The sequence below is a fragment of the Coptis chinensis genome, chromosome 8, assembly GCF_015680905.1.
Source record: "Coptis chinensis isolate HL-2020 chromosome 8, ASM1568090v1, whole genome shotgun sequence".
NCBI lineage: Eukaryota > Viridiplantae > Streptophyta > Magnoliopsida > Ranunculales > Ranunculaceae > Coptis > Coptis chinensis.
The window spans coordinates 79608387-79620662 of NC_141463.1; the positions used below are offsets into that span (position 1 = coordinate 79608387).

A 12276-nucleotide genomic window follows, 5' to 3' on the forward strand; every position below is an offset into this window, starting at 1 on the left:
TTTGTGGGTGACCCTTTGTGGGCATGGCCTCTTCGGGGCGGTTGACTGCGAGTTCTGGATGGATGTGCTCTTGCTGGATGTGTTCGGCTCGGTTTTATGTGTTAAAACCTCACCGAGGTGGAGAATGTAGAGAAAAAGGGCGTTTTCGCTCGGTCGGCGGCGGCGCCAAGCGCCAAAGGGCGCATTCGCTCCATGGTCCGATGAATTGGCGCGACCGAAATTCGGCGCTAGAAGCGCGCCAGCACACCAGGCCAGAGTAGAGCGGCGCCAGCGCTTCGAGCTTTTTTCTTTTCTCCGTGGGCTTTTTACAAGAATCATGAAATTTGGTTTTTTGGTATAAAAACAAAATCAGTCTTTTGGAAAACCTGACTTTTCCAAAAAGAAAGAAAGAGAAAGATTGTAAGAGAGAAATTCTTAGTGAGTTGAGTGTTCATTCTTTGTGAGTGAATTGAGAGCTCTTGTAATCTGTTACTCTGGACTTCTAGTAAAGCTTGGATCTCGCCAGTGTGGACGTAGGCAAATTGCCGAACCACGATATATCCTTGTCTTGTGGTTGGTTCTCTTTTGCATTATTATATTTACTTTATATGCTTGTTAAATTGTTAATGAGAAGCGTTGGGATATTACTTGGAGGGTGTTGAAGTCTTGTCTATTGAGAAAGATCAATCTTTGTGTAGGATTGATCCGTTTGGTGTGGGTAACGTTGTTTCCGCAGTTAATTATTCACAACACTACATAACTTAATTTGTGCACCCATCTCACTCAACATGGAAGACACCATGCTTCTCTTGTGGATTGATTCATGCTGATTATTTGCCTCAGCAATGTCAATTAGGCTTAATCCTGCAGCTTTCTCCAATCCCTGCTCTCTCATCATCATTCTCACTTTCTCAACATCATCCCATTTACCTGTTGTATGCAAATAAAGAAAACAATAAAGAGACAAGGACAGAATTAACAAGTATAACAACCAAGGCGCGGATTCGCCCCTTCCAATGGTGCAGAAAGGCAGCAGTGGCGTCTTCCTCACAGGATTCAATGGTTAACAGCAGTCTGACTTTGCACTAGAACAGACTACCCTCTAGAACAACAATATAACTCTCTCTGGTGGCTGACAGGAAGAAAAAAAGAAGAATAGGATGAGGTCGAGTTCTGTTTCTCTGTTTTCGTGTGGGGTGAAGGTCTGTCTTTGTCTTTGGTATCACGAGTTCTGTTGAAGTGGACGCATAGCAGGGTTATATAGAGGAAGGTAGTTGGTTTTCCTGGGAGAAGGACTCATCCTCAAACAAGTTTAGGCTTTTGGTTAGCCACTACCCACTAGACAGTAAGTCTAACATGGAAAACTTCGCTCGGCCAAGGCGGTCTGCCACAAGACGCATGCGTGTAACTTTGGGTGAGTCTTCCCTCCTAACACAAAAGCATTTGTACCCTAAGGGCACGCCCTTATGGTAGAGGAATTCCTCATATACCTCACTTGCTAGTGGTGGTTAACCAATGTGGGACTATCCACAATGCACTAAAGTGGAGAGAACACACATTGTTCATCTCCTCCACTTTGCACACACACACTAGTATTTCAAAATACTCGTAGAGATTCCAACATTACCTTCCCTAGCATATATGTTTGATAACAGCACAAAAGGCCCAACATCCCTTGGTTCCAACTCAATTAGTCTCTTCGCCACTATCTCTCCAAGCTCAAAATTTGAATGAGTCTCGCAAGCAGACAATAGAGCTCCCCACAAGGGTGGCCCTGCCCCCATCGACATCTTTTGTGTAAGCTCCTCTGAATCTTTCATCAATCTAGCACGACCCAGTCGATACAACCATAGTGTTCAACTTTTGGCTCAATCTTGTAAACCCCTTTCATCAAATCAAAGTACCACCAACCCTCCAACACCATTCCTGCATGGGTACAAGCAGATAAAACACAAACAAAAGTTGCACCATTAGGTGTTTCTCCACTCTTTTCCATCTCCAAGAACATCTCAAGAGCCTTCGCACCATACTCATGCGAGCCATAGCCCATTATCACAGAGTTCCATGACACGACACTCCTCTCCCACATCTCATCAAAAACTTCTCTCGCCAAGTCCATGGCCCCACATTTCGCGTACATTGTTACTACCGAAGCTGACAATATCACATCTAGTTCAATTCTTTTATTTTCTTCTACGTAGGAATGTTTCCATTTTCCTCTATCGATTTTACCCATATTCGCGCAAGCAGTCAGTACACTTACTAAACTAGCTTCATTCGGTTTTACCTCTCCTTCCTGCATCATCCTATCAAACAATCTTAGACACTCAGCATTATCCTTATTACGTGCATAAAGAGGCAAAGAGCGAACATGGTTTTCCAAGACACCACATTCTCATCTGATAAAAAATCTACGAGCAACCGAAACATTCCCAATCCTTGCATACCCATCAACTATAGAGTTCCGACTAACAACATCTATAACCACCATCCCCTAAAAAAGCTCTCGCGCTGCCTCCATATCCCCAACTCCAACATAACCCACAATCATCGAATTCTAGCTCCAAACATCCCTTTCAGGCATAACATCAAAACACTCCCTCGCAACACCAACTTCCCCATTCTTCACATACCCATCAATCATCGAATTTCACGACACCAAATCCAACTCACACCTCTCACCAAACACCTTCCTCGCATCCTAAACTCTCCTAATCTCGAAATACCATATAAATCGATGCATTCCTCACAAACCCTCTCTTCACAATCCTACCATGGACTTTCGTAAACCTACCCAAGTTCCGCACAAACCTTAACTAAAATAGGAAAAGTATAATGATTAGGCTCAACACCTCTTCTAACTATATATCCATAATAAAACTTAATAGCATTATCATACTCATTCAACTTCACATAAGACTTAATAATAGTATCACAAATAATATAAAAAAAATAACAAGAGCATGATTAATCATATAATAAGGGTAAGTGCAAAGTGTTAGTAGTCTGGACATAAAAAAACAAAAGCACTTGGCTAGAAACATAAATTCAAATCACCAAAATTAAGCAGCTTTCTGTTTCTTGACCTTGGCACTCCGATATCCACATTTAGTAGGCTTCCCCCAAGGTGAACACGAAGGTCTACCACCGGACGTACGCCCCTCACCTCCTCTATGTGGATGATCAACTGGATTCATGGCGACACCGCGAACATGTGGCCTTATCTCTAACCACCTAATAATGTAGATCTTACTGGCGGAAGCTTCAGTTTAATAGATTCTACACTTTAATTGAAACACAATTAAAAGACGACCTAAAAATCACTCTTTTATTGAATCTCTCAATCACAAATCACACACATAAACACAACTACTGAAACCCTAACTATAAGCCCGTTATTTAAAGTAAACGTAGAAAGCATAAACCAATAGGAACACGACATGTGTCCAACTAATTAATGGACTCAACCATGGGCTTGGACTCAACTAAAGGGCTCACGCCCAGAACATGTAGAGGGAACATAGGTGCACACCTATGACACTGACAGACTCGACTAATATATGTTCTACATCACTCTCCCCAACCAAAACAAATTCGTCATCGAATTTCTAATCAACAAAAACTTCAGGTAAAGAGAACCACGTCCACAAGCTTTAGGAAATCGGCCTACCCCAGCTGAAAGGAATCCGACCATGAGTTTTTCCTTTGTAGCAGCTTCCCTGGCTTAAAATCAGTAACCCACAACATGCTATTGCACACAGATTATGAAAACAATAACCAGAAGATGCACCAAAAAATTTCGGTACCAATGGCTCATCTTGAAAGCTTGTAACTTCACCAACATATGTGACTTTCTTTAAGGAAATCCAAATCTGCAATCGTGCTTTTTTGAAAAACAAATCACTTCGTTTGTCAAAGTGAGTCACAAAATTTTTCCAAATCAGATCTTCGTACTTATCAAAAAGAGACTCATCTTCATACTTATCAAAGATTGGTGGAGCGCCCAATAGGGGGGCTTCAACACCTGCCGGCAGCCGAGCGGCGCCATCATTGAGGGGTACACCCTCACGTTCCTCATTGAGAGGAGGTTCCCTGTTGGTGTTATCTTTCATGCCAACTCTGTTCTCTCCGTTGTTTTCTGGATCTGTAGGCGCAAAAGGGTTCAGAAGAGGGATTGAACCATCAACCTGAGATGCATCATCGATTTAGCCAGCCGAACCATTATTCGTGGTGGTGGAGGTGGTTGTTGCACCTCTCTTTGGACTGGAAACTTTGCTTCCATCAGGTTCTGGAACATCTGTGTCATGTTCTTCATGCTTTCTTCTAAACAAGACATGCGAGTATCCATGGATGGAGGATGACCTCGAGTTGCTTTGTTATTCACCATAATCACACAAAAAAAATTTGACTTTTCAAGAAAAAAAATCACCATGAACAGTAACCTGGGTGAATAGTATATGATGAACAGTGTTTTCGATGAACAGTACTGTGAATAGTACCCCCTGGAATTAATCTGCTCCGATACCAAGTAATGTAGATCTTACTGGCGGAAGCTTCCGTTTAATAGATTCTACACTTTAATTGAAACACAATTAAAAGACGACCTAAAAATCACTCTTTTATTGAATCTCTCAATCACAAATCACACACATAAATACAACTACTGAAACCCTAACTACAAGCCCGTTATTTAAAGTAAACCTAAAAAGCATAAACCAATAGGAACACGACATGTGTCCAACTAATTAATGGACTCAACCATGGGCTTAGACTCAACTAAGGGGCTCATGCCCATAACATGTAGAGGGAACATAGGTGCACACCTATGACACTGACAGACTCGACTAATGTTCTACATCACCTATTTTGTCCAGCTTTATAAAGCTTAAGTGGACGATAATTAGGATTCGAACCTACACTAATAATAGCTCGACATCTAGAATCAACAAGCTTCTCAACACCCGAGGGTAACCTCAATAGACATTTCTTTGCTCCCGGTTCTTTAATTATTTTCGCAAACGCACCGGGTGATCGAGCTATCTTTGGACCTTTACCTGGTACTGATTCAATAGTGTGTACCCATGTTGTTATATGGATTTCGGATAGTGGCATTGCATTTCCTATTTGTGAATTTGGATCCTGACTAAATGCAGCTAGGTGCTGACTGTTTTCTTCAGCATGTGTTTTACTTGCATTTTGGTTTTTTTTCCATTTTTTGTGTGCTCCGTGTACTGAACATTTTTGTGTCAATTGGGAATTCAGGCTATTTAGTGTTGAGGAAAACAATGTGTTTACTTTTGTTCAAATCATTTTCTCTTTCTTTTTTATGGAGGCATTTTTTATCGATAGGGTTTCTATTTTTATTTATGTTTTTCTTCCATATATCCAGGGGCTAATAAATGGGGCCTATGGGAATCACCAACGGGGCCTAGATACGGGCCTCTATCTCCAAATTTAACATACCTTAGCGAAAAACTGCTTCCAACGTGGCCCCTAAATGGGCCTCCAATTTAACCATACTGGATATATGTCTTCATTTCTATGGATTTTTAGAAAGGACTTGAAGCTCAAAGCCTAATTGAAACTTTGCACATGGCTTCACTTAAGTCACCACGTGACTTCACTTTTTGATTTTTCGGTCTTGTTTCACATGTTATAAAAGAGCAGTCATCTTCTCCATTGGAACACCCATCGATATAGAGTTTTAGCTCCTCCTTATTGCCCTCCAAAACGCTGACGTGGCCCTCCAAAATTCTGACGTGGCCCTAGGTTTTAAAGGCCTGCATTGGTGATGCCCTAACTATGCAATATAACCCTATTTTTTATTTTTCTTTTTTTAACACAAACGTACACGTAGATCATGGTGCATGCATTTGGGTTGTTAATCTATTAGGAATATTTGGACTATTAATCTAATGAATTTTTGCTGGAAATTAGTTTGTCCCTGATCCTCATTCTCAGCTGTTATACAAATAAACAACTACCAATTATGATTTCATTGCAGCAACGACATGTTTAAAACTAACGTACAAAGAAACTAATTAAAGACAAAAAACCATATCTATAGCATTATAGTATTTTGTGAAGGGGTACTAAAGAAGTTACTATAGTTATATAACAACAACAATTAGAGAGAAGGAGAACTTCCCAACAACATTTTGTGTATGATGGTGCCTCGGGCAAAATATATGTAAGACTCTAACCAATGTAACCAAGTTAGTGCTTTCATTTTAATAAAATAGGGGTAAGGGACCTCTCAAAAACTTTGCTTGCCTTTCAAAAAAAAGAAAAGAAGTTCTCAAGACATAACCATCTTATTACATTATAAACAAAATCCCAGTAATTAAATCCAACTTTTTTTTATCTAAGTTAGTCAAAAAGTTAAACAATCCCCAAGGTCATGTGAAGGTATGGTGTTCTGACTATTCTGCACACTCCATCTTGTACTCCTTAAGCAACTAATGTAGCTTGAGACTTCTGGCGCCTATTAAAGAATAGGATCCTACCTACATAATGGTGAAAAGGGAACCAATAATTAGTACTCAGAGTTGCTGAATACAACAAAATATCATATACTTGTGAGCATTAGGAAGTTGCTTAGGCATAGAAAATCAGCATTGGTCGCACACATAGAAAACATGCATGCTATTTGAGCAAGAAAAGTTCACAAATGTTGTGCATGTGCATTATACACTTGGATGTTTGTTGACATATGAAGTCTCAGATATCTAACACAATTCCTCAAAGTTCATTCGTTAGCATGGTCGCATGTGAGACTCTTGCACATATAACATGCTAATTTTTGTCTACTCTTCAATCTTGGGAGCTTGACTTTGCAAGTAGAGACAAAATCATACACAACCAAAGTACAACATTAACTTATCTGTTATCCACATTATACCCGAATGCGACTTAATTACCACATAACACCAAAAGACAATCAAACGCAATGTACAATTAGTCCCCATAACATGAATGTTACTTAATTACCACAACACCAAAAGACGATAAAATGTAATGTACAATTAGTTCCATAACATGAATGAGTGTTAAAATCGTTCACGAATGAGGCAATGTCTCTAATCAAAGGCTCATGGACATGAGATACAAAAATGAATTCACCTCTTAATGCATCCTAGTCGATGCATTAAAATGCATCAAAGACAACAACAACAACAACAACAACAACAACAACAAAACCATAGTTCGGTAAGCATGCTCTGTAACACAATTAAAAAAGGTGAATCCCTTGGCCATAGTTTTGTAACCATATTCTATAACAGCGGCAACTTTATGTATTATTATTAGAATATTTTCGAACTTTAAAATTTTGCCATCTGAATGAAATGGTTAGTCCAAGGCGCCTCAGTGACAAGGCATTAGTGTGCTTACTCAAGGTGATAAGCAATTGCTTTGTAGTCTATAAGAACTCCTCTAGCAACAATAACCAAAAGAGCACCCGAAATAAGGCATAAATAAACATACAAATATACTCTCAAGTCATTACAATCAAACGGACCCAATGCATGTTTAGGACCAATTGCCTTTGGAATTTTAAGCATTTTGTTAGTAGATAGGTAAGCAGTATCATATATTCATGTGTTTAGATGAGATTAGTTATTTGTACTTCTTGAGTTCTTGTACCTTGAGGATACATTCAGTCATCTAAAAAATGATATCACATCAATGATTTGTATGAAACAATCAAGTAGGCATATATAAAGCAATAAAAAGGTTTTCATAATTTAGTCATACCTTGGTGAATGATCGGCATATTACCCGTTTCCCTCATATCCTTTACCCTGGCCTGGGCTTAACAACGGAAGGATGCATTTTACGTTGGCATAGCTAAAAATAGTTTCTGCGCATGGTATAGTAGTATTAATTAATTAATGTTTCTTCTTATACAAATTTTAGGAGATATATATTACTTCACTTAATTATTCCCTCAGAGGTCTTTTTCCTGCTGGAGTGTGCTCAGGGCTATGGCGAGATGCAAATGTTCACATATCCAAACATATATAGGATCCCCCAATGCCTTGCCAAACTTCCCATCACCTTTAGCCATAAAGGTAACTGCATGTCTGAAATATCAAGAAAGTGATATATATATATATAAGAGGTCATTTCATGGGTGGAACATATTCATTCAAACCTATAAGAATGAAGCGGATTAGAGGAGTGTAGGTCTACAAATTCAAACTGTTTATTTCAATCCAGTTATTGAAAACTTGAAATGCAAGAACACAACTAGCATGACAAAACCAATGATTCTCATTTGACAATTTTGAATGTCATTATTGTAGCAGGAGTGTATTAGCATTTTGTAAATGTTTTGCATGACACTATTAGTATAAATGATGACTTGGACCTGGGAAAACAATAAGAGGTTAATGGTGCACCTCTTTATCGATGTTTTGGCTCACTTTTGCAATCACAAAAAAAAAAAAAAAAAAAAAAAAAAAAAACTATCATTCATCGGGAGATTAATTAAAAACTTGTACTATTATAATTCATTTTTTAAAAATGTATGAATTAATAATTCATTTATAATAACTTTCTTAAGTTGACATAGATGCGTATAATAAGATTTCATTTGGTCTATTCTATATAAACAACCATCTCAACGTTAAGATTTATAGGTGAGATGCAAACCTCCACATTGACAAAGATATCAATATGTAAACTCATCAATGAGTAAGACTACAGGAGCATTGACGTAATTGGTTCTAGGAAGGGTACGGAAACTAGGTATATTATAGCTCAACTCGCATTTCATGTAGATTATTAATTTTTCAGTATGCTCAATCAAGAAAAGAAAACAATGTTGTGCCAATGTAATATATCTTACTCACACGAAGGAAATTGTTTAAAATTTTGTTATGCATACAATTTTAAGTAGGGGAGGGATAGACCCACTCCCAGCCCACTTCCAATCTCACCCACTCAACTCGCGAGATCATCTCGAAATCTAACGATCTAGTTTAAAACAAAAGAAAGAACGAACCAACCCTTCGTTCTCCATTTCGCCCCAAAAAAAATAAATAAATAATTGAACCAAAAAAAATCACATAACAAACAATCACATAGCAAACAGTCAATATTATTGGATTCATCTGAAACCCTTAACTAAAAACTAAGAATAAACTCTATCCACTAAACCAGCAAACCAATTCTTACTAATTCTCTTCTCCAACAAACCTTTAAACTTTGTCTAGAGTTTCACTCAGTCCAGTTTCCCGCCAACTAGAAAGAGAGATAGAATCGATGGCAACATTGAATGATTCAGGTGAGCAAACATTGATTTTTGCATACTTATATTGACTTGACAAAGTTGTTTGCACCCTACTTATATTGCCAAGTTATATTTCGAAATTACTTGATGTTGATTCCGAACTTGTTTTGATGTTGGGGGTTTTCAACTTATATATTCAACTTGTTTTTAACTGGCAGATGAAAATCCTGAAAGATGATTTTGTTTTTTTTCCTTCTCTAGCTTTCAATTGATTATCTATTGTGTTTTCTATAGAATCAATTGATAACGTCTTTCTTCATAATGGAGTATCTTAGGAAAATGAAAATGAGGCCGCTTCGTCTTCTCATCCAACTCGAGACGACATAGACATAGTCGATAGCGAAAAGATTCCGTATTTTGGGATGAATTTTACAAGTCTGGAAGGTGCGAAACATTTTTATATAGACTACGGAAAAGCATTAGGATTTAGTGTCGTTACTCGAAGTACCCAAAAAAGAATTTCACATTCAGACGAAGTCAGTATTTGTAAAATGACTTACGAGAGTTTTGGGACTTACATAGAATGAGTGGGAAAAAAAAAGCAGATGAGGGGTCCGAGAAAGAAGTAGGGTTCGAGAAAGAAGTAATAAACAAGAGGAGAAACACGAATACAGTGAAATGCGGGTGTTTAGCAACAATGAGAGTGACAAAATAAGACAGTAGATTATGGAAAGTGGTGAAGTATGTTGGTGCACACAATCACAACCTTGTTAGTCTGGCAAAAAGGATGTGCATGCCTACTTGCAAAAATTTGTCTGTTGCAGCTAAGATGTTGATTGACTCGTTCCGTGATTAAGGCATACCTGTGAATAAAGTTGCTGATATACTTGATAGACCACAAAATGGTTTTTTTGACAGAGATTGTTGGAACCACTTAGGTCCATTGAAGGAGTATAAGAAACCTATCAAAGGTGATGCTACCACAGTGCTAAATTTTTTTAAGAAGAAGAGTATAGAAAACCCTAATTTCTTCTACACAATACAGATGGATAGCGAAGCACGGGCAATAAATTTTTTCTGGGTAGATGGTCGTTCGCGTATGCAGTTTTAATATTTTGGTGAGGTTCTTTTCTTTGATACCACATATCGCAAGAACGTATATGAAATGCCATTTGCACCGTTTACTGGAGTAAACCACCACATGCAGTCAATCCAGTTTGGTTGTGCACTCCTATTGGATGAGACAGGAGAATCTTTTGAGTGGGTTTTTCAGACTTGGCTTGCAGCCATGGGCGGGCATGCCCCATCTTCAATTATCACAGATCAAGACATAGCTATGACGGTGGCTGTTGCGAAGGTTTTCCCAAATACACGACATAGATTTTGCCTATGGCACATTTTGAAGAAATTCCCTGAAAAACTTCCACATGTTTATTTCAAGAGGTCATCTTTCAAAAAAGCTATCAAAATGTGTATTCGGGAAACTTATATTCCTAGTGTTTTCGAAACGAAGTGGAAGGAATTGATGTCTACAAATGAGTTGGTGGAGAATGAATGGCTCATAGGACTATATGAGATTCGAGAAAAATGGGCACCGGTTTATCACTTGGATACTTTCTATACTGGCACTAATACTACTGGGCGTTCTGAAGGCATGAATTCTTTTTACAAGAATTGTTTCTGTTCAACTACAACTCTTAGAGAGTTTGTGTTAAAGAATGATAGGTGTTTGAGTAGAATTTTTCAAAGAGAAAAAAGAGAGGATTATACTACAGAACACTCGGATCGCATCATTGATAGTAGTGCCTTTCTTTTGAAGAGTGCATCAAAAGTGTATACGAGGAATGCGTATGATAGTTTCAAGAAAGAATGTGAGAAAGCTTGCGCTGAGTATGTCTTGGATGATGATGAAAAGGGTAGTGATGGCTACACGACCTACACTTACAAGTCTCGAGTGGAAGGTGATCACCGTGAGTGGAAGGTGAAGTTCAACTCAGCCACAAAACAAGGTAACTGTGAATGCAAACTTTTCGAGTTCCTAGGGATACCCTGTGGGCACCTTATAAAGGTTTTTCAGTGTCGTGATATAGAGATACCCGATCACTTTATTCTAAAGAGAAGGATGAAAAGGGCTAACAAATATAGAGCTGAGTATGACGGTGGACTAGTAAGTGGCCGTGAGAGTTCTGAGGTACTGAGAACTACCCAACTTCATATGGTTGCCAATCAATTAGTCTATGAAGCGGCTGAAGCAGATGAGACTTACCAATTGATGTTAAAAAGATTACAAGCATTATCACTGGAGCTCAAGAAAATGAAGAAGACTAACGATGGGACCAAGATTTCAGTTGTCGATTCATACACTGTCAATGAAAACTCACAACCTGCAATTGATGTCTCACAAGTTTTACTTATGAATCCTAACATCTCACAAACTAAAGGAAGGAAAAAGAAAGTGAAGGTTTACAAAAGTAGTACTAGAATAAAATGAGGTTTGGATAAAGGCATTGCAAAAGCTACCAAAGGGAAGACAGGCAGGAGATGTACTAGTTGTAACCAGGTTAATGTTAATCACGACAAACGAAATTGTCCTCAAAATCCAAATAGGAAGAAGGGGATAAGTAAGTAAAGTGATATCCATAGTTTTCATTCATTCCTAGTATACTAAATTTTCTTGTTTGGAGTTCACTGTAAAATTGACATTTGTCATCACTTTCTTACTTAACAGTTATTGATGAGGAGATTGAGGATGTGGACGATCATAGAGATCATGACTACGATGAAGATAGAGATGCCACTACAAGAGATCAGGGTTTTTGCTACAAAATTATTTGCTATGCTTAGAAAGTGTAGATAATACCAAACATTAGCAATGCTTTCAAGCGTAGCTAACCTTTTCTAGAGGTACAAGATAATTTGCAGTATTGACAACGCTTTTTGACGTAGTTGAAGGTATTTCATATTTAACATAAAAAAATATATGGTATTAATTTCTTTTTAATAGTATCGGCCACGCTTTGAAACGTAGCTAAAGGTATTTCATGTTTAAAAGAAAAAAAAAT

The 12276-nt window shown here is 38.1% G+C and overlaps 1 protein-coding gene and 1 pseudogene across 1 annotated transcript; one reads left to right on the forward strand and one right to left on the reverse strand.

The window, feature by feature from the left end:
• Positions 1 to 715: 715 nt before the first annotated feature.
• On the reverse strand, positions 716 to 2916 carry LOC147483336 (pentatricopeptide repeat-containing protein At2g20540-like; annotated as a pseudogene).
• Positions 2917 to 10379: 7463 nt separating this feature from the next.
• LOC147483337 (protein FAR1-RELATED SEQUENCE 5-like) lies at positions 10380 to 11705 on the forward strand. The gene has a single exon (XM_086579536.1). It carries the CDS (start codon positions 10380 to 10382, stop codon positions 11703 to 11705), a length of 1326 nt encoding a protein of 441 aa, XP_086435662.1.
• Positions 11706 to 12276: the final 571 nt, after the last annotated feature.